General features: G+C 39.7%; 1 protein-coding gene across 5 annotated transcripts in view; it reads right to left on the bottom strand.

Annotated features, from left to right (window-relative positions):
- ARHGAP32 (Rho GTPase activating protein 32) overlaps nucleotides 1-22,958 on the bottom strand; it is a 318,668-nt gene that overhangs the window by 170,716 nt on the left and 124,994 nt on the right. For 4 of the 5 annotated variants that reach the window (XM_070048333.1, XM_070048334.1, XM_070048328.1 and 1 more), the window contains one exon: nucleotides 14,017-14,125. In XM_070048333.1, coding sequence (XP_069904434.1) covers nucleotides 14,017-14,121 — 105 coding nt within the window. In that variant the 5' untranslated portion in view covers nucleotides 14,122-14,125. Of the gene's footprint in view, nucleotides 1-14,016; nucleotides 14,126-20,676; nucleotides 20,841-22,958 lie in introns of those variants that run through there. The other variant, XM_070048330.1, reaches the window with a different exon arrangement.

Below are 22,958 nucleotides of genomic sequence, written 5' to 3' on the forward strand. Positions count from 1 at the left end.
CTAACAAAGGGCCGGCGCTGTGGCTCAACAGGCTGATCCTCCACCTGCAGCACCGGCACACCGGGTTCTAGTCCCGGTTGGGGCACCGGATTCTGTCCCAGTTGTCCCTCTTCCAGGCCAGCTCTCTGCTGTGGCCCTGGAGTGCAGTGGAGGATGGCCCAAGTGCCATCTGTACCCCATGGGAGACCAGGAGAAGCTCCTGGCTCCTGCCTTCAGATCAGCGCAGTGCGCTGGCCGCAGTGGCCATTGGAGGGTGAACCAATGGCAAAGGAAGACCTTTCTCTCTGTCTCTCTCTTTCACTGTCCACTCTTCCTGTCAAAAAACAAAAAAATAAAAAAAAAGACTAACAAAGATACGGCACAAAGGACACTAAATATTACCAATTAAAACACAAATCCAGGGCAAGCTTTTAGTCTGGTGATTAAGACAACTGCATCTAAATCAGACTGCCTGGGTACAACCCTCAGCCCTAGCTCCTGACTCCAGCTTCCTGCTCATGCAGATTCTGTGAGGTAGCAAGTGATGCTCAAATAACTGCATTCCTGCCACACATGTGAGAGACCTGGGTTGCATTCTCAACTCCTGGCTCCAGCCCCAGCCTAGCCCCAACCCAGTCCCAGCACTGCAGGCATTTAGGAAGTGAACCAGTGGATAGGATCTCTCTCTGTCTCTCAAATTAATAAAGAACAATTTTAAAGAAAAAAAATACAAGTTTATAAACCCTTTTGGTAAGTAATTTGGGAATCTCTATACTTTGGGGGTAATTTCCTATAAGATAATTATAAAATGAGAAATCAAAACTTGACATAGAGATATCATCATTATGAAAGACATAAAACAAACTGTGGTATTATGAAATAGGTATTTGGTCTTCGTCCAGTTTCCTGGCATACAATTCCTAAAATCCTTAGAATCTCCAAAGCAATAAATGTGTTCTGTAGGCTGACAGTCCTCAGTAGCTTCAGGATGACGGCTGGTCAACTGAAATATCTGATAGCATTAGAGTACTGGGACTTCCAGCCTCACACACCAACCTCCAGCAAGGGGAGAAAGGCTAAACATTAACTTGATCACCAATGGCTGATGTTTAATCAGTCATGTCTACCTAATGAAGCTTCCATAGAAACTCAAGATGAGTTGGTTCAAGGAGCTTGTAGAGAGCAGAACACATGGGTTTCAAGGAAGAACACATTCACACACTGGGAAGGTAGCACACCCCAACTCCACAGGGACAAAGATCCTACGTGCCAACCCTTCCACACCTTACCCTATGTATCTCCTCATCTCTTGTTGATTTGTATCCCTTACAATAAGTATCAAAACTAAAAATTTACCTGAGCCCAGGGAGTCCTCTAGCAAATTAAGTAAACTTAAGGAGGGGGGTTGTAGTAACCCCAATTAATAGCAAGTGGGTAAGAAACACAGTAAGATAACCTGGGGCCTGTAACTTGCGTGTGAAGTTGGGGAGCGAGGTAGTCATGGAGACTGAGTCCTCACCCTGTGGGATTTGATGCTCTCTACAAGCAGTGTCAGCACAAAGCTGGATTAGAGGACACCCAACTAATGGCCCTGCAGAGCTCACTGCTTGCTTGCAGGTGGGGAAAAATCTGCATCTTTTGAGCTCACAGAAGTGATCCGAGTTGAAGAAATTGGGTTTAATTTCTTTTTTCTACAGAAGCCCCAGCTAATTGAAGAACAGCAATAATATGTCCTTTTATATAGGGTACTAGGTAGTTGTTAAATGTGTTTATTAGCATTTTCATCTAATACTACTAACAACACACTGCATACACTAATTTCCCCCAAGCAATCAGTTTTATGGAATCTTAGATTTAAAATTTGTGAAATATCTGTAATCTCCACCATTTTAAATATATTATGAAGGATAAATAACAGAGAAAACATTTAACAGTGTGCTTGGGGCTGGCGCTGTGGCGAAGCAGGTTAACGCCCTGGCCTGAAGCGCCGGCATCCCACATGGGCACCGGTTCTAGTCCCAGCTGTTCCTCTTCCCATCCAGCTCTCTGCTATGACCTGGGATAGCAGTGGAAGATGGCCCAAGTCCTTGGGCCCCTGCACCCGCATGGGAGACCTGGAAGAAGCTCCTGGCTCATGGCTTCGGATTGGCACAGCTCCAGCCGTTGTGGCCATTTGGGGAGTGAACCAGCAGATGGAAGACCTCTCTCTCTCTCTGCAACTCTGTCTTTCAAATAAATAAAAATAAATCTTAAAAAAAAAAAAAAAAAAAAAAACCTGTGCTAGGCAAAGTTCTAAAAGGCCCCATCCAACCCCATTATCCAATCAGTTTAGGTACTACTGAGGTGACATGATTTTGCAGAAAGAATTAATAGGTCAGTGGATCTTAAAACAAAAATTTTCAGGTTGAGTAAGGCCGGCGCGGGGGGTGGGGGTGGGGGGTGGAGTTCTAATCACATGAGCACTTCAAAAGCAGGATTTTTCTCAGCTGGTAGCAGAATGGAAAGTGAAAGAAGACTGGAATAAAGAGGAGCCGCTGCTGACTTGGAAGACTGGGCCACATGACAAAGAATTCAGGTGGAGTCTGGGAACAGAGAACAGCCCCACTGACAGCCGGGAAGTGAATAGTGACCTCAGACACATGCCACAAGGAACCGCATTCTGCCCGCAGCCTGAATGAGTCAGGGAGCAGATTCTTCCAGAGAACATCCAATGAGAACGCAAAGCAGCCCACACTTGATCTCTGCCTTCAGAGGAGCTGAGCAGAGAGCCCAGTTCTGCCTGCTCTGACTTCTGACCTACATGACTGGGGGATAAAGAATGGGCAATGTTTTCAGCATGGGATGATTTCTTCAGCAGTAACAGGAAATGCATACTAACTGTGGGCTCAGGAATCCCGAGTGCTTTCAGGCTCCTGTACCTGTCAGTAATTTCAGCGCTCTCTCCCAAGACTGTGATGAAGCCTCAGAGGCCTCTTCCTGCTAGCATTTCAGGACTCCACTGGCGTCCCTCTTCTCCCAAACTCCCTGCTAAAGCCTCTCTTCCTGGCAGTAAGGGGCTCACTTGGAGGAAAACTCTGGAAATGCAAACTCTGCAAGTGGAACAGAAAACTGGTGGGAACTACCCTGACCTGACTGAATGTTACCATCTCTTCCATTCTCCGACTTTCCAGCTGGACATCGGAATTCCTCCCCCTCTCCACGGCTGTGTGTTTTTTTCCGACCCCTTCTAAGGTGTCCCGAACTACTTCTAACAGCAGGCTTTCCCAGAGATTTCTTCCTTCTCAGTGACCCCAACTCCTTTACCTGTGACACCTCCCATAACATACAATGGAGAATACTCAGTTTTTCTCTGTACTATGGCATCTTAATGACAAGGTAGAATGCTTATGTTAAATGGACAAGAAGATATAAAATTGTACATTGCTTACAATTATTAAAAAATCATTCCCAGACATGATGGGAAAAGGGGAATTATCAACACAGCAATATTCTTTTAAATTAACAATCTCGAGAAATTTGCCTAAGAAAATAAGTACTTATATTGATATTTATTAAAAACTCTTTATACTGTAAAAAGTCTTAAAAGATAGGCCTGGTGCTGTGGCATAGTGGGTAAGGCACTGCAGTACCAGCCTCCCATATGAAGGCCAGTTCAAGTCCAATTCCGATCCAGCTCTCTGCTATGGCCTGGGAAAGCAGTAGAAGATGGCCCAAGTCCTTGGGCCCCTGCACCAGTGTGGGAGACCCAGAGGAGACTCCTGGCTCCGGATTGGCTCAGCTCCAGCCACTGCAGCCAGTTGGGGAGTGAACCAGAAGATGGAAGACTTTCTCTCTCTCTCTCTCTCTCTCTCTGCCTCTCCTTCTCTCTCTCTGTAACTCTGACCTTAAAATAATAAATAAATCTTAAAAAAAAAAAGTCGTAAAGTAAATATACCAATATAATCTCAACCCCTATAAAAATCAAGACATGGGTTGAGTTTATTTTTTCTTTCTACTTTCCTGCATTTTCTATATAAGCAAGTTTTGTTTTATGAAACACATTCAAAGAGAAATAGGAAGAAGAGAGAAAGAAAAAAGAAAGAAACAAACAACAAAGAGTAAAACAGAAAGAAAGCAAACTAACTGGCTTCTTCCACCTGTGCATATTACTTTACACTGACCATGTGCAAATGCATCACCAACTGTCATAAATAAATGCGACTAGATTAGTGTATGATTCTAATGTGCAATATTGAATATTCATGTTACAGTCAATTTAGGAAACAACAAGAATAAAAACACTGCTATGATGAAATGCACCCATGTTGCAAGAGTAAAAAAGATTTTTTGGTTAATCATGGAGCCAAATTATGCATTATCTGGTGGATGCTAGAATCACTGTAGAGTTGCCTCCCAAAGCAGACAAAAAGAGGAAGGAATATAAGTTTTCCTTCCCTCCTCCCACCTCCAATATCCCACCAGTGCCTCCAATTCACCAAATCTACTGGAATAGTTTGCAGGGATCTGCCTCCTGCAGTAGAGAACAGAGCAGAGGAAGGGTGGGAATTCCCAAGCTCAAATCCACAACATTCATTACTCAACAAGGAAGATATGATTGCATATTTAATACAGTAGAGTTTATATAAGATTCTCTCATACTTTGATAAGGCACAGTAGCCAAATAACATATATGCATATGTGCATATTTTTACATAAACATATATCTGAGATCAACTGAGTAAATGATACCTTAATGCTAAATTTGAATGTCAAGAAAAGTAAGCTATTTATCAAAATGAATAATTAACACTATAGATAATCAAAAGTAGTATCACCAAACAAGATTCACAAAGGACATAAAAACACAGTATGTATTAAGTGCATATTACTACCAAAGTGGTCCAGGAATATTCTTTTCATCAAGGAACAACAACAACAACAAAATAACAATACACAAAGGGGAAAGAAGTCTTAATCAACGTCATCTTTATGTTTGAAGCTAGCAAAAAGATTCTGAAAAATGAAAGGGGAAAATTGTAAGTTTTTTCTTTTTTTTGCCATTTCTCATTTTCTTCAACAGGTTCAAATTCTATTTTTTGTATTGCCTTTGTTATTTGTACTCAGAATTTGAGGGTGGCCACAGGACCTTAAGATTAATGTTATAAGTAATATTTCTTGACAATGATTATGAAAAATAACATTTCTGCTTAAAATACAGATAATGGGAAATATCTGTGGACATAAATAGGGAAAACATTACAGGAGTTGTTTTGTTGCTAGTAGAGCTACAGGCTCACACATGGATCAACTGAATAAATGATACTTTAATACAAAATTTGTACTGTCAAGAATGGCAACTGCCACTTTCAATAACCAACCACAATTGAACCACAGAAAATACATATAATGAAATCTCAGAAATGATATGTTTATAGAAACATTTACATTATAACTGGTCTAAGTATTATCACCTTTCCCACAAAGAAACACGAAACAATGTGAGAAAAAATAAGTATCTCAACACTATAGAAGAAATAAATTCATAAAAATAAATTTTCTAAACAAAATAAATATTTAGTTGAACAACAGTATGTATGTCACAAAGAAATTCAACTGAGTTCTCTCCCAGAATCTTTTTTTTTTTTTTTTGAGAGACAGAGACAGACAGACAGACAGAGGGCACTCTAACTGGCTCACTCCTCAAATGCCAGCAATGACCAGGGCTGTGCCAGGCATAAACCAGGAGATAAGAACTTAATCCTTAATCCAAGTCTTCCACATGGTAGCAGGAACCGAATCACTTGAGCCATCACCTGCTGCCCCCCGGGGTCTTCATTAGCAGGAAGCTGGAATTGGAAGCCAAGTCAGGACTCAAACTGTGGCACTCCAACATGGGATGCAAGTTGTCTCAAGCAGCTTCCTGACCGTAAGCCCAATACCTGCCACTTTTGGGATATTTTCAAAAGAATTTTGATACAAAAAAGAAATCCTTAATGCTAAAAATAGACTACTTAACACTATTCTTCACTGATTCAAAGGGTACTTCATAATTTTATAATTCCCTAGAGATGGCATCACTATAAAGTAATGAGGAAGAAAAATTATTCCATTTTTTATAAACCTGTAATCACAAGTTCAGATGAATCTCCACAAAATACCAACAATCCCTTAAAACACACATGTACTTTCTAAATCAAATCTGTGACTGTTTCCTGGTGTTCCCTCTTAAAATTCTTTTCAGCATTATGTGTACTTCCATCCTACTTGACAAGGTTAGCTATTGTACTAATACATGCTTCACATATGCAAAAACTCAAGACTTCTGAATGCAAAGTAATAGTAAAGGGGATATTTTCATTTCCTAATGTCATAATGCCTGGACACCACAGACTATACACACAGCCATGAACTAAGGCCCAGGAGTAAACAATACAGTTATTCCCATTCAATTTTCTAGTTTAGGAACTCTGAGGGGGATGAAAGAAAAAAAAATCTAAAAATGATCATAAAATTAGTGTTCTGACAGCAAAGGAATTGCCGTAAAGCTCACTTTTACCGAAAATATTTCCCCAGAGAGAATCAATTAACCGCAAGGAAATTTATTCAGAGGCAGTGTTTAAGACAATTTGGGAAGAATTATTAGCAAGCACCATTAGGATAATTAGCACAACCCCTCCACTAGGCAACAGCTGGTTAATCAACCTAAAACGAACACATTTACACATTAAGCAAAACTTTTAAAGGTTCTGAAATTTATATTCTTCTATAATTAAGATTTGTCATTTTCCTCATCTCATCCCATCTGCCCAGATCATTAAAAATAATTCTATTTATTCAGTTTTTTATTTGTTACAGATACAGGGTTCCAATAATGTATAATTTTATATAGAGGTTCCTAGGAAAATCTAATAGTATCCTGTTGCCTTTAAAGATACTTCACTGAGGTAAATTAGTCTTTAGTGCTGCTAGAAAATAATACTCTATTTCTACATTTGAATTTTGTACACATTGTTATCTAGTAATAAGAATTCACATGTTACATATATTATTCAAATATAAATATTAGAATAAAACCGTATGAAGAGAAGGGAAGAAAGAATCACAAATGAGATGCCTGGCAGGCAAGATTTTTATTAAAGGAAGAAACAGTAAGATTTTAAGACTACTCCCACCCTCCAGTTGAGACCCCGAGGAATCATTATTCCTCTGAGTACACATGTTTTGTGTAGTGTTTTCCTTGAATATTTTGTAAACTTACAGGTATTTTGAAAAGCTATACCACAAATTTTATGGGTAAAAGTAACATTCAAATCACCTACAGCTTAAATAGTGTAATATTTGGAATGTGGTTTTCAGTTTAATTATTAACAATGAAATGACAGGCTTAAGCACTATTTCAAGAGTTCAATGCTTTCAGGCTTAACTTCATGAAACTGCAAATTTTCAACCTTTTTTAACCTATAATATTAGCAATTTCATACAATCCAACTCAGTGCATGCTGGAGAAATCCCACAATTCCAGCCAAAACAGCACACCACGGAAGGGGATGAAGCAGAGGAAGGCTTGCAGTTGTTACTGGAGAGCTGTACTGGCAGAAACTCAAAACCTGGACTTTGCATATTAATCGATGGTTGCATTTGTGATTGCTCACAAAGCATCATTACATAAAACATTCAGCTTTTACAGACCATGAGATGATAAACATCATCCTTTTCTCTGATTTAAAATTCATCCATCAATCAAAAATAGAAGTTAAATATCACACAGCAATAACAGAGCTAAGATCTTCATTTAGTGAGTATTTGCAAAGACTTTTTTTTTAATTCAAGCCACAAATGTTTTTACAAGTTGATGGGTAAAAAGAACAAGCGTAAGTACTTAAAGAAAGTGGACAACTATCTCTTCAAGGAGCAATCAGCAAAATGCACACTAACTCTTAAATTATCTCTTGTTCAAGATTATTCAGGAGAAACAATCCAGCTGGGGTATCAACTTCTTTCTCTTTCAACAAGTGGGCAATACAGGGGAAATGGCCCAAGCGCCACTTGTGATAACCAAGAAAACTGTACCAACAGCCTCACTTTTGTTTTAAAATATGGGAGCAGAGAGGGGAGAGAAAAGAGAAAACATATGAGAAGAAACTCATATTAATGAACAAAAAATGAGTTCAAAAGCTAGAAAAACTGAAGGTACTTTCAAGAAAAAAAAACAAGCAGTTAAATGTGCCCCTCCACGTCCCATCCAAAAAAAAAAAAAAAAAAAAAAAAGAGAGAGAGAGAAATAAAAATGGGGCCAGCCAGCATTATAGCATAGTGGGTAAAACCAATGCCTCAAACTCCCGCATCCTGTATGAGCAATGGTTCAAGTCCTAGCTGCTAATCTCCAATCCAGCTCCTGGCTAATGTGACTGGGAAAGTAGGGGAAGGTGGCCCCTACACCCACATGGGAAACCCAAAAGAAGCTCCTGGCACCTGGCTTCCATCCCGCCCAGCCTGGGCCCTTGTGGCCATTTGGGGAGAGAAACAACAGACGGAAGATCTCTCTTTCTCTCTGTTTATCCCTCTCTCAGTAACTCTGCCTTTCATGTGTGAGTCTAATCTCATTTATACCCTTTCATCATTTATTGTACACTTTTTTCAACCTAGCAATGCACTATACCTCTTGTTAAATTCCCGAAAGATTATAGCACCTGTCCTCAGGGTACTTTATATGAAGAAATTAGAGTACAAAATACACACTAAAATGCACAATATAAATAGTATTTTCTGTAAGTACTTAAATATATCAATGTAGATGCCAGAAAATTCAGTTATTTCACATGTATATAACATGACAGAATATAGAGTAAAGGGAGCACCACATACACACAAGTGTCACCTTTCTTTTCACTCAACAAATTAAATGTAGATTAACTGAAGGTTGTAAAAATTGCCATAAAATTGTGAAAGATTCATAAATGGGCAAAACTATTACTACTACCCTTTCATTTTTTAATATTTATTTATTTTTATTTGAAAGACAGAGTCACAGAGAGGCAAAAAGAAAGAGAGAGAGAGAGGTCATCCATCCACTGGTTCACCCCCCAAATGGCTACAACATCCAGAACTGGGCCAATCAGAAGCCAGGAGCCAGGAGCGTCTTCCAGGTCTTCCCATGCAGGTGCAGGGGCCCAAGGACTTGGGTCTTCTTCTACTGCTTTCCCAGGCCATAACCAGAGAGCTGCATCAGAAGTGGAGCAGCCAGGACTCGAACAGGCGCCCGTATAAGATACCAGCACTGCACACAGCAGCCTTACCAGCTATTCCACAGTGCCGGCCCCACTACTATCCTTTTCAATGGAATGCAGGCATCTCCTGAATTACCTGATTCAACAGGAGTATGGGACTTTGCTTTTGACTAGACTATTTTATAATTTTGTAAAGACGCAAGTTAACTTAAAAAAAAACTGATAGTAATATAAATCATTCCACTGAAATAAAAACTGTGTTCAGTGGAGGTGAACAGTATTCCATCCATTTTGTTATATATTTAATCATGGTTTGACGAATATGAAAGGAAGGTATTTTGACCAGTTTTTTTTTTAATACTTATTTATTTATTTATTTGAAAAGCAGAGTGACAGGGAGAAGCAACAGAGATCTTTCATCTACTGGTTCACTCCATAAATAGTAACAACAGCTGGGACTGAGCCAGGCCAAAGCCAGGAACTGAACTCTACCAGATCTGTCATGTGTGTGGCAGGGTCCCAAGTACTTGAGCCACCATCTGCCGCCTTCCCAGGCACATTAGCAGAAGGCCACATCAGCCAGGACCTGAACCTGCACTCCAATATGGGATGCCAGAGTCACAAACTGTGACTTAACCCACTGTTCTACAACATGGACCCCTGAATCAGTTTTAACGTCCAACTAGTGCCTTCATTAAATAATGAGTTAAATCTTTAACATTTGTTCATTCTGTCTTTGCAGGAAATTCATTAGTAGTGCCTCTTTTAAACCTTTAAACCTTATTCTTCAATAAAAACAAACACAAGGTGATTCCTACCCTCTCTCAAAGAACTAAGCAACCTACTAGGGAGGCAGATAAACTCATATGAATTAGATTACAATGAAATAAGTATGATATAGATATGGAAAGCACATAATGAGAATTAAAATAACACCATTTTCTTTCTGGAAAGTTTAGGAAAACTTTACCTCTTAGACTTACATCTTCAGTTACAGTATATATTAAAGTAGGGGTCAAAAAACTGGGACTAATCTAGCCCACCACCGATTATTATATAGCCACCTTTCAAACTGAAAGAAGTTTTTAAATGTTGGCAGCAAAAAAAGTCAAAAGAATTATTCTTGAATGACACAGGAAAATTACATGGAATTCAAATATCAGTGTCCATAAATAAAGTTTTATTGGAAGACAGTCACATTCATTTGTGTAAGAATTTCTTATGACTGCTTTCACACTGCAATGACAGAGCTGAGTAGGTGCAAATAAAGAGCATATGTGACATTGTCATCAGTTCACACTGCTGCTTGGCACAATATAAATTGTAAAATTTAATTATAAATCAACAGCATTTCAATTGCAGCATGTGTTACCAAACTACATTTTAAAAAACTACCAATGCATTTATATCATGTAAAAATAAAAGAGGATATGAATGCACTTAGGATGTCATATTTCTTTATCAATTATTTTTTTCATCAAAATAGATGGCAAAACATTGTTTCTTATACAATGACATTTCTCCTGTGCTCACAGAATTAAATATACATCAACCATACAAATCTATGCAGTCAACATAACATTCTAAATTCAAGGAAATCAACACTAAAAATTTAAAATAGAGTATATCACCATGCAAAATTTCTTCATAAAAATCTTAAAAAAAAAAACAAGATTGCTATCTAAATAAATTTCCAAGTTGCCCATTTTATCCAAGGACAGAAAGTATTTTACTAATGGTGAGTTAATTAAATCATGTTTGAGTGCAACAAGTCAAAGAAGTATGCTTAGAAAAAACAAACTGTTTTAAGTTTATCAGCCTTCTGGGGAGAGCAGTTGCTTGAAGAATTAAGGACCTTTTGAGGAAAATCAACATTTGCTCTGTGGTTTAATGAGTGGCTTTCCTTGACTCGCTAAGTCAGCAAAATGGATGAGTAACCAATATTGCTCAGTTATTGAGAAACCAATGTTGAGTGTGAAGTGGCTGAAGAATTAGGCCGTAGGAACAGTCAACACGGGACAACTAGTGGTGAAAATACTCTCAAATATATTGAGCAAATATTAATTCAGTACAACCTGAAATGTAATATACTAAGAATATTATAACCAATTTTGGTTTAAAAAAATGTGAAAGAAAAAGGATTTGTAGTTGGATACATTATCACTGAACACTAAGTAACTTTGCTAATTAGTTTTCACTGCAGACTTGCTACTTCTTATTGAATGTATTCTAAAATTAAAAGACAAAACATAGCTTATATAAGAAATACAATAAGAAAGTCATTTTGATGACAGCTAATATTCTTAGAGCCGCAAGAAAGTGCTCGCTACTGTACATGTTTCCCAAGACAGCAAACAATAGAACAAGAAGAGAAATTCTAAGGGTATATGTTTTCCATGTTCAAATTAAAGTTACAGCAAACTACAATAAAAATTGCAAAGTAAATTTCCAAACAGCAAACTCCATATAACTATGCGATACAGGAACTTCCACGTTGCCTTAGACTGGAGGTGATAATCTGCAACATCATGGACATTAAAAGCAAATATCAAAAGCAGAACTGTTATGGTTTGAACATCTGAACCTCAAAGTCTTATGTTAAAGTTTATGGATTAATGGTTGATGGAGTATGGGTGGAGGCTTAATCCAATTACAGTCTCACATACACACATACACAAAGGCATCTTTTTTTTTTTTAAAAGATTTTATTTATTTATTTTTTGACAGGTAGAGTTACAGGCAGAGAGACAGAGAGAAAGGTCTTCCTTCTGTTGGTTCACTCCCCAAATGGCCACAACGACCGGAGCTACGCCGATCTGAAGCCAGGAGCTACGTGCCTCCTCCTGGTCTCCCATGCACGTGCAGGGGCCCAAGCACTTGGGCCATCCTCCACCACCTTCCCAGGCCACAGCAGAGAGCTGGACTGGAAGAGGAGTAGCCAGGACCAGAACTTGGTGTCCATATGGGATGCTGGCACCGCAGGCGGAGGATTAACCTAGTGCGCCACGGGTGCCGGCCCCACACAAGGTACCTCTGAAAAGTGACTGGACTTCATCACTTGCTTGGATGGAGTCCCATGATGGAATCACGACGGCATTGTAATGACAGGCCAGAGAGGGTCAAGGAACAGTACGCTGCCTATCTCTCTCTTCTTCCTGTCAATATGTGATCATCCCTAGGCTATCGTCAGCCTCCACAGAGTCCTGACCAATGGGGCTGCTCAGTCTTGGATTGTGAATTGACAAACTGTATGCGAAAAGAAACTTTCTTCCTTCCTAAGTTACTTTCCTCCAGTATTTTAGTTAAAGTGATGAAAAGCTGGCTAACTCAAGACCCTAACAGAATTTTGTATTTCTTGAGTAATGAAGAAGCTGAATTAAAATCATATAGCTATGAGCTGATGTCAGTATTTACAGTAACTGAGTGAAAAGACATTTTTAAAAGTAGTCTTATTACAGATGAACGTCTACACTCAATTTTGACAATAGGGAATACTAATGTTGAGCCATAATTAAATAAAATGTCACACACAGACACAAATTTCATTGTTCTTTTTAACAGACCTAACTACAGAAAGTTGTAATAAACTAAACATGGATCTCAGGACTGATGCTGTGGCACAGCGGGTTAAGCCAATGCCTCCAGCACCAGCATTCCATATGGGTGTCGGTTCAAGTCCCAGCTGTTCCACTTCCTTGATCCAGCTTCCTGCTAACACGCCTGGTAAAGCAGCAGAAGGTGATCCAAGTCCTTGAGCCCCTGCAGCCATGTGGGGGACCCAGATGAAGCTCCTGACTTCTGGCTTTAGCCTGGCACAGCAATTTAGGAAGTGAATCAGCAGATGGAAGACCTCTCTCTCTCTGTCTCTCCTTCTCCCTCTCTGTAATTCTTTTAAATAAATAAATAAAATCTTAAAAAAAAAAAAAAAAACATGGATCTCAAACTTACGTAGAAAACTAAAAGCTGATTTTTCTACCTACCCCTCAACAAAAATGTCTAACATCTCAATAAATGTATGTTCCATTCTTCAGCTTGATCAGGCCAAAAATTTTGAGTTCATCCTTGATATCATTTTATCCTTCTGATCATCAGAAATGGTTGGCTTTTTCTACAAATCTATATCCACAATCTAACCAATTCTCACACATCTCCTACCACCCTTTTTCAAACCACCATCATTGAACACCTTCTAATTGATCTCTTTACTATCTTTTTTGTCTCCCCCTACTTACAGCAGCCTGAAAGTTCCTTTACAATCTAAGCCAGATTATGTCAAAAGTCCTGCAATGGTTTCCCATCTCACTCAGCATTAGAAGTGAAAGCCCTTACTAACGGACTACAAGAACCCAGGAAGCCGCTCTGCAGCCACCCAAACCACTCCTTTGACTTCATCCCCTCTCTTCTTCCCCTGGCTCGTTCAATTTCAGGCACTTTGCCCTATTTGTGTTTCTTCCAACTTGCCTTTTAATTCTATACCATAATATTTAACTTGTTTTTTTCTGTTTCCTAAAATAATCAGTTCCCAGAAAAACATACTGCTTGCTCTTCACATTCTTCTGGTCCCTGCTCCAATCTCACCTTCACACAGAGGCCATCTGTGACCACCCCTGTAATCAGCAACTATACCTACACATAGCGCAATATACTACACTGTGACCCCACAGAATCTATCTAGAACAACATCTGGAACACAGCAATGCTCAATAAAGACTTCTTGAATAAATGAACAATGTAACAAAAAATCCGTATTTCGGTGAGGAATAATTCCTCATCCCTTTCCCTCTGGTAAATACGATAATACACATATGCATGTGCATAAAACTGACATTACCATTGCACTAAGTGTTTCTTCCCAATCAGGCCGCTCTCGGGGATGCACATTCCTGTGCAGTTCTGGAACAAAATCATCCTCTTCAGAATGTACTGAGGACTTCATCTTCCTAGAAACAAAAACATAAGAGATTCTAAATAGAATTTCCATTTCTATGAGAGCTACCAATGATTACAATACAAAGAGCAGAAAAACTGTATGTCAGGTTTGAAGTTTTAGTTAAAAGAACACCCTGGCTTTCAGAGATCTTTTGTGATACACCAAATGCCTGCTTTTATTCAAGGAGATGCAAGTAAGGTGCACACCTGGTTAACTTTATGGTCTATGGTAATTACTATCTCAGGACTGATTTTATCTGTTCAACACAGCATGATACTTCAAAAGATTTGCAGCAGTAACTCTTTGCATCAATACTTATAGATGTATGCTGAGCATTAGTAAAATTCCAGGATAAAGTTAGATACGGCATTTCTGGTTCAAATCTATGCCACAAAGCACATCAAACTAGCACCGGATGAGAACTATGAATACTGGGCAAAAAAGAAAACTATTTGTCTGAAGGTACCAGAAAATGACCAACACTGGCAGAACTTCCAGGGCTACGATCTTTGACACAAGGAATACCCGATTTAATCATTCCTTGTTGTATGTGAGGTTTCTCCAAATCACAATGTTGTAAATCAACTAAGTGAGTCAAGGAGGCAAGGGGAAAGCTGGATTTACCAAAGCAAACGGGGCTTCAGAGAATAAAAGCCTTTCCCAAAGACCAGTAGAGAAACAGCCCAAAAGCATTTACGATACTCTCTTCAAATCATCAACTCATTCTTAAGCTTACAACAAGTAATACAAGATGCCAAGAAAGCCACTGAAAAAGAAAAACTAAAGAGCTGAGTAGACATTTATGCAGCCAACAGTGCTGAGGAGACAGAGGCCAACAAACTCTACAAAGATGCAGGAGCACTGCACAAACTCTGAGCTCTCAACTGACACTGCAGAAAGGCCCTGCCTTGGGAACAGGCCACAGTAGGAGGGGCTTCAGAAAGTTCAGGGCAAGTGTGTATCATGAAAAACTATGCGTGGATTCCAAATTTTCTTCACACCAAAATACATTGATCTTCTAATTCCATTTTCCATAGAATCTGGGAAGCACCCTTACAACAACAGGCTCTAACAAGCCTAAAACCAAGACATGACAAAGTAACATGTACCAAAATAAAAATTAGGTCACTGTAGAGGAGAAAACATTCTCCAAACTCTCTAAGAATTTCTTCCACATTCCCTGGGAGCCAATAAACATTATGAAATTTAATTTTTTAAAGGGAAAAGGGTATTTTACAAAACTAGAAAACAGTCAACATAGAGATTCACATTTCATTTAAATTTTTTTATTTACAATTTTTAAAATTTATGTAAGTTGAACAAATTCCATGTATTTCATATATACAGATTCAGAAGCAGAGTGATACTTCTCACCCTACTCTCCCTTCTACCTCCCTCCTCCTTCCTTTCTTATACTTTCTTTAAATTTTACAATGGCATAATTCAGTTTACTTTATAATCATAAGATTAACCCTCCACTTTGTAAAGAATTCAACAATAGTAAGAAGGAAAAACACTGCTCCTCAACAGTAGAGATACAGCTACAAGCAATCATCAATTCTCAGAATGTCCATTTCCCTCATATACATTATAATTTTTTGTTTTAGAATGAACAGAAAGTAACTTAAAATGGCTAGGATGTCTTTGTGATTTCTACTTATGCTGAATAAAGCTAAATAACATTACTCCAAGACTACAAAAAAAAAAAAAAAGGCAATCTACAAAAATGGAACTTTTCTAGAACACACCAGAAAACTCAAAATCCCTGAGCAACCAACCAGCCTAAACTCTCAGGAAAGACAGGTCTCTTGAGGTAAGATGAATGATAAGAGATTACCTGACAGGGTCAAAGCATCAGGAGAAGGGAAGTAACAAGCTAGCAAAAAAGAATTCAATTAAATAACAACTTGCTAAAAAATTTATAATTATATGTTCAATGAAATTAATGAGAAAATAGATGAAAGATGAATGCATTCAACAAGAACTGAAATCTATATAAAAATCAGTATTCATTCTACATTTAAAAATACAGTCTCCAAAATAAGAATTCACTTGTGAGGCTGGCACTGTGGCGTATCAGGTAAAGCTGCCACCTGCAGTGCTGGCGTCCCATATAGGTGCTGGTTCAAGTCCCAGCTGCTCCACTTCCAATACAGCTCTCAGCTATGGTCTGGGAAAGCAATAGAAGATGACTCAAGTCCTTGGGCCCCTGCACCTATGTGGGTGACCCCAAAGGAAGCAGCAGGTGATGGTTCAAGTACTTAGGTCCCTGTCACTCACATGAGAGACCTGCACTGGGTTCCCAGCTCCTGGGTTTAGCCTGGCTCAGTTCTGGCTGTTGCACACACATATGTAAGAAGTTGGCTAAGATCAAATACACAAGTCAACCAAGGGATGCAAGATTTTTCTTTCTCTCTCAAATAAATTTAAAAAACAAAGAATATACATTCTTTTCAAATACATTTGGAACATTTAGTAGAAGACTAAATGATCAATCATGAAACAAGTCCCAACAAATACAAAGAATTCAAGTTATGAAATACGTGTTTTGTGACCACCACAGAATTACATTAACATTTAACTACTGATAAAATATCTAGAAATTTCACTCAGTATTTGAAATTAAGAAATACTACTATTGGGGGTTGGTGCTGTGGTACAGAGGGTTAAGCTGTTGCCTGCAGTGCCAGCATCCCATATGGGCTCTCGTTCAGCTGCTCAAGTTCTGATCCAGGTCCCTGCCAATGCACCTGAGAAACCAGTGGACGATGGCCTAAGTCCTTGGCCCCTGTTACCCACCTGGGAAACCCTGAAGAACCTACTGGCTCCAGCCTAGGCCAGTCCCAGCCTGGTGGCCATTTGGGGAGGTAATCATTAGATAGCAGATTTCTGTCTTTCTCTCCTCCTCTCTCCATAACTACTCTGTTTTTTAAATAAGTAAATAAATCTCAAAAAATAGGAACATATATCAATGAATTGGCAAAGAAAAATAGTAAAATTATCCAAGGAAAGTATAAAGAAAAAAAGTTTAAATAATAAATTAATAAAATGGAAAGCAGGTATATAATGGAGAAAACTAACAAAGCCAAAACTTGACTACTTATAAGAGTAATAAAATGGACAAGCTCTAGCTAGATCAAATCAATAATACAAAGAATGAAAAGGCAGCCATAACTAGAAAGCCTATAGACATTATGAATAATTTCATTCCAATGTAGTTGAAAATTCAGTTGAAACGAACAAATTTGTTTAAGAATACAATTCACTAAAACCCCCCAAAACAAGAAACAACAAAATCTATATAGTCTGGCCGGCGCCGCGGCTCAGTAGGCTAATCCTCCGCCTTGCAGCGCCGGCACACCGGGTTCTAGTCCTGGTCGGGGTGCTGGATTGTGTCCCGGTTGCCCCTCTTCCAGGCCAGTTCTCTGATGTGGCCAGGAAGTACAGTGGAGGATGGCCCAAGTGCTTGGGCCCTGCACCCCATAGGAGACCAGGATAAGTACCTGGCTCCTGCCATCGGATCAGCGCGGCGCACCGGCCGCAGCGCGCCGGCCGCAGCGGCCATTGGAGGGTGAACCAACGGCAAAGGAAGACCTTTCTCTCTGTCTTTCTCACTGTCCACTCTGCCTGTCAAAAAAAAAAAAAGGTATAAATATTGAAAAGGGAAAAATAAATTCTCATGTGAAGATGACATGGTGTATACCTAGACGATTGATTATACAATTTGAGTAAGATCACTTAGCAAAATCACTGGTTGTATGGTTGATATGCAAAAAAACAAGCATAATTATATATTTCAGTACATATAATTATACATTAAGGCAAAATAAATGTCAAATAATACATAATTTTTTTTCATTTTTCATACAGTAAGACTACTACGCAGAAGTGGCCGGCGCCGCGGCTCACTAGGCTAATCCTCTGCCTGCGGTGCCGGCACACCAGGTTCTAGTCCCGGTCAGGGCACCGGATTCTGTCCTGGTTGCCCCTCTTCCAGGCCAGCTCTCTGCTGTGGCCAGGGAGTGCAGTGGAGGATCAGGATAAGCACCTGGCTCCTGCCTTCGGGTCAGTGCGGTGTGCCGGCCGCAGTGGCCATTGGAGGGTGAACCAACGGCAAAGGAAGACCTTTCTCTCTGTCTCTCTCTCTCACTGTCCACTCTGCCTGTCAAAAAAAAAAAAAAAAAAAAAGACTGCAACACAGAAGTGAAAAAGATTACTGCTGCAAGGAGCAGACCCTTAACCTAGTAATTAAGATGCCCATGTTCCACACTGGAGTACCTGAGTTGGATTACTAGCTGCAGTTTCCCACCAATGCAGCAGACTCTGGGAGGCAGCAGTGCAACTCAAGTAAACATGGGAGGCCTGGATTGAGTTCCCAGCTCCCAGCTTCAGCTTCAGCCTCAGCCCAGCTAAAGGGCATTTGGGATCTCCCTCTTATTCCCTGCTTCTCAAATAAGTAAAAAAAAAAATTTAATGTTTTAAAGAATTATTGCTGTAATCTGCAACATATAGATGAATCTCACAAATGAACAAGACATGCATTAGTATGTCTTGCATTAGTACCTGTCATATGTTTCTACTTATGTGAAGTTCAAGAACAGGCAAAGTTAATCTATGGTGACAAAAAAGAGAGTAACAGATTACCTCTGGGAGAGACTGAGGGGCAAGGGTCTTGTATGCAACAAATACTTTGTATCCTGACTGGGCTGTGATTACTTTAGTGTATAAATAAATGTACATTTTTCAAAGTGTGCACTATGAACTGTGGACTCCCCCCCCCTTTTGGGGGGGGGCAGGCAGAGTTAGTAAGAGAGAGAGAGAGAGAGAGAGAGAGAGAGAGAAAGGTCTTCCTTCCGTTGGTTCCCTCCCCTAATGGCCACCACAGCCGGTGCTGTGCCGATCTGAAGCCAGGAGCCAGGTGCTTCCTCCTGGTCTCCCATGCGGGTGCAGGGCCCAAGCACTTGGGGCATCCTCCACTGCACTCCCGGGCCACAGCAGAGAGCTGGCCTGGAAGAGGAGCAACCAGGACAGAATCTGGCGCCCCAACCAGGAATAGAACCTGGGGTACCAGCGCCGCAGGAGGAGGATTAGCCAAGGGAGCCACGGCGCGGGCATGAACTGTGGACTTTTGTTATATGAATATTGTACCTTAATAAGATTATAAAATAAATTTAATGGTAAAGGTTACACATTAGTTTAATGCACATAAAAATCACGTTTATGTATTTTTCTGCCATGCCACAATGAATCAACTCTATAAAAATTTAATGTCTAGTGGCCTGCGTTGTGGCGCAGTGGGTTAAAGTCCTGGCCTGAAGTGCCAGCATCCTGTATGGGCGCTGGTTCTAGTCCTGGCTGTTCCTCTTCTGATCCAGCTCTCTGCTATGGCCTGGGATAGCTGTAGAAGATGGCCCAAGTTCTTGGGCCCCTGCACCCACGTTGGAGACCCAGAAGAAGCTCCTGGCTCCTGGCTTTGGATCGGCACAGCTCTGGCCGTTGCGACCATTTGGGGAGTGAACCATTGGATGGAAGACCTCTCTCTCTCTCTGCCTCTCCTTCTCTCTCTGTGTAACTCTTTCAAATAAATAAATAAATCTTTAAAAAAATTAATGGCTATTTATTTGATTCTTTTGTTTGATGTCTTTAAAATTATGGGCAACTTTGATCCTTAAAATATTTGACTATAATTTCATAGCTATCAGAAAAGCTGCATTGTTGAGGAGTGCCAGTCAAAACACCTGAAAAAAATCTAATGCTAAATTTTTACAAGAATTTTCTCTTTTTTTCTCCAAAGAAACCTTTTATTAAGGAATACAAATTTCATAATTACAACTTTCAGAATATAGCAATTTTTCCCACCATACCCGCTCTCCCACCCACACTCCCACCCCTCGTCCTGTCCTCCTCTTTCTCCCATTCCCATTCTCCATTATGATTCATTTTCAATTAACTTTACATACAGAAGACCAACTCTATACTAAGTAGATTCCAACAATTTTACAAGAGTTTTCTCCAAAACATTTTCAGACTTCATTGGACATATTCAATCAAGAAAAATGGAGCAAAACACACTCTTTAAATTGAAATATTATGAGAGCCAGCCTCTCTGTCTTACTACTTCCTCCATTAAAAATTATTCGAATCTTTGATTCTCACTCACTTTATCCGTATGAGATTCTTGCTCATAACTTAAGGAAAATCATGTGATATTGAAGCTCCAAAGAAAAGCCCAAGTGGATTCTCTATTTTAAAAACTATCTGTTTATGTGTTTATTTATTTGAAAGGCATAATGGTAGAGAGACAGACAGACAGTGAAATCCTCCAACCACTGGTTTACTGGCCAAATGGCCACCATGGCCAGGGCCGGTCCAGACTGAAGCCAGGAGCCAGACCTCTATCCAGGTCTCCCACACTGAAGTCACCTACGAGAGTAGTTCAAAAAATTCATGGAAAAATGGAATCAAACGTTTATGGCTGTGCAACATTCATGCTTTCACAATACGCCTCTTTCATGCACTTTTTGAAGAGCACACATATACAATATTGTCCAAGAAATGTACCTCAGAGACTGTTCAACCCCAGGCATATCTTTTTCTTGGTCCCTGGAATAAACTCCAAGCAGTCATAGAACAACGCCTTCCTCTTCTGAGTCTGAAACTCACTGTCTTTGTTTATTTCTGGTTCTTCGCCACGTCTGATTTGGGATCTTCAAGAGTTGTGGCCAGTAAGTTATTCCCCACTGGTGGCACCAATGACAGGAAATCTGTTTTATGGTGTGACTATTTGGTGATTTTGGTCAGATAGAAACAAGCATCTATTTTCTGTCAGAGAAAACAGACAATTTGCTTTATTAGTCAAATTTTGTCTGTATAAAAATACATCTCAATTCCACTGGACAGGATAGTTTTCATAACATTCTAAGTGATGAATTTGGTGCTCTCTGTTCATCTTACCATGGCTGAAGCCATAAGTAAACTACAAGGTTGCGGTGCATCTATGTGACTGTAACTGATCAAAGCCATTATCTGTCATTACAGAATATAATTTATTTTCCTACGTTCAAATGATAGTAATTAAGACTGTAAATTTTCCTAAAATATAAGAGCTCTATTCTGCTTAGTTATAAACATTAACAAGTACTGACATCAGTCTAAAATTCCAGAATTTGCAGAAAATAAAGAAACTGAATTTCCAATGCTAATGGGGACATTTGTGTTGGTGATGAAAACTTAGTAGTGGTTCACTGAAACCAGATCGGACTGTGTTGGTCACTTCCAACTTAAAATATCTGGTATGCTATAAATTCTTAAGTACTACAACTCCATCATATAAACATCAAAAAGGAATAAAAAGTATATTATGAAAAAAATCTTCTAATTCCTGTCTCCAATCTCTCCAATCCTCACCACTAAATTTTCCGGCTCTCAAAGTAATCAATTTCCATTATTCCAGACATTTTAATTAATTTATACATATTCATAAGTATAAAGTTACTTATATATATGAGAGGATATATCCACACAACAGTAAGCACTGAACAATACTGCTTCTTAGCATGTTTATACATTGTTGTGTACTTTATTTTTAATACCAGGATACTATAAAAAGTTTGTGGAAAGTGGAGTTAAGATACAAGTTTGTTTTGGTGCAAAAATCTTTGCTTTTTGTGTGTGTATGACATTCATATTGCTTTTTAAAAATTTACTTAGGGGGGCCTGGCGCTGTGGCGCAGCGAGTTAAAGCCCCAGCCTACACCACCACCAACCCCATATGGGTGCCAGTTCAAGTCCAGGCTGCTTCTCTTCTGATAAAGCTCTCTGCTATGGCCTGGGAAAGCAGAAGTCCTTTGGATCCTGCGTCCATGTGGGAGACCTGGAAGAAGCTCCTGGCTCCTGGCTTCAGATCAGCTCAGCTCTGGCTTCTGCGGCCTTTTGGGGAGTGAACCAGCAGAATGGAAAACCTCTCTTTCTCTCTGGCTCTACTTCTCTCTGTAACTCTTCCAAATAAATAGAATAATTTCTTTAAAAAAAATTTACCTAAGAATTTTCATTTTATTGAAAGGCAATGAGATGGAGACAGAGATCTTGCATTCAAAGATATATTCCCTAAATATTCACAAAGGTGTATTCCCTAAATATTCACAATATTCTGCTGCCTCCCAGAGAATGAATTAGCAAGAAGTTAGACAAAAGAAGCTGGAATCAAAAATGGAGCTAGGACTCAAACCCAAATGTTCCAATATGAGATGCACACATACCAAGTGGCATCTTAACTACTGCACCAAAGACCTTGTCCCAGTGCAAAAAGTTTTGAGATCCTCTCATACCTGTATGTCCTGGCAAAATCTCCATAGCAATTTATACAGCCTTGCTGTTTTTACAACTGCATAATATCCACTGTATAGATGTTCCATAATTTATTTAACCAGTCCCCTACTGATAGATACATGATCTCCAATCTCTTGACATTATGGCCAATTGTTGTGGGGAGCAACCCGGGCTAGACTGAGTTACTGGAATTAAGACTTATTCTATGCATCTGCTCTCCCACAATATGGCGCTGGGAGAGAAGAAAACAGCTTCTACACAGGTGCCTCCAGTTCAGCCAATAAACTGTAGGACTTGCTCCTGATTGGAGGAGAGCAGCGTACTCGGCGTGTGGGCAGCCGGGTTGGGATTGGCAGAGGAGGACTATAAAGGAGGAGAGAGACGGCATGCACCGGGAACATCTAAGGGGAACATCTACGGGGAACATCTAAGGGGAACACCTGTGCAGCCCCCGAGAGAGCCGGCCGGCCGGCGGTGTGCCGCTCCCCTGCGGAAGTGGGGAATGTGGCCAGGGG

This window comes from Oryctolagus cuniculus, chromosome 1 (genome assembly GCF_964237555.1).
Source record: "Oryctolagus cuniculus chromosome 1, mOryCun1.1, whole genome shotgun sequence".
Lineage (NCBI taxonomy): Eukaryota > Metazoa > Chordata > Mammalia > Lagomorpha > Leporidae > Oryctolagus > Oryctolagus cuniculus.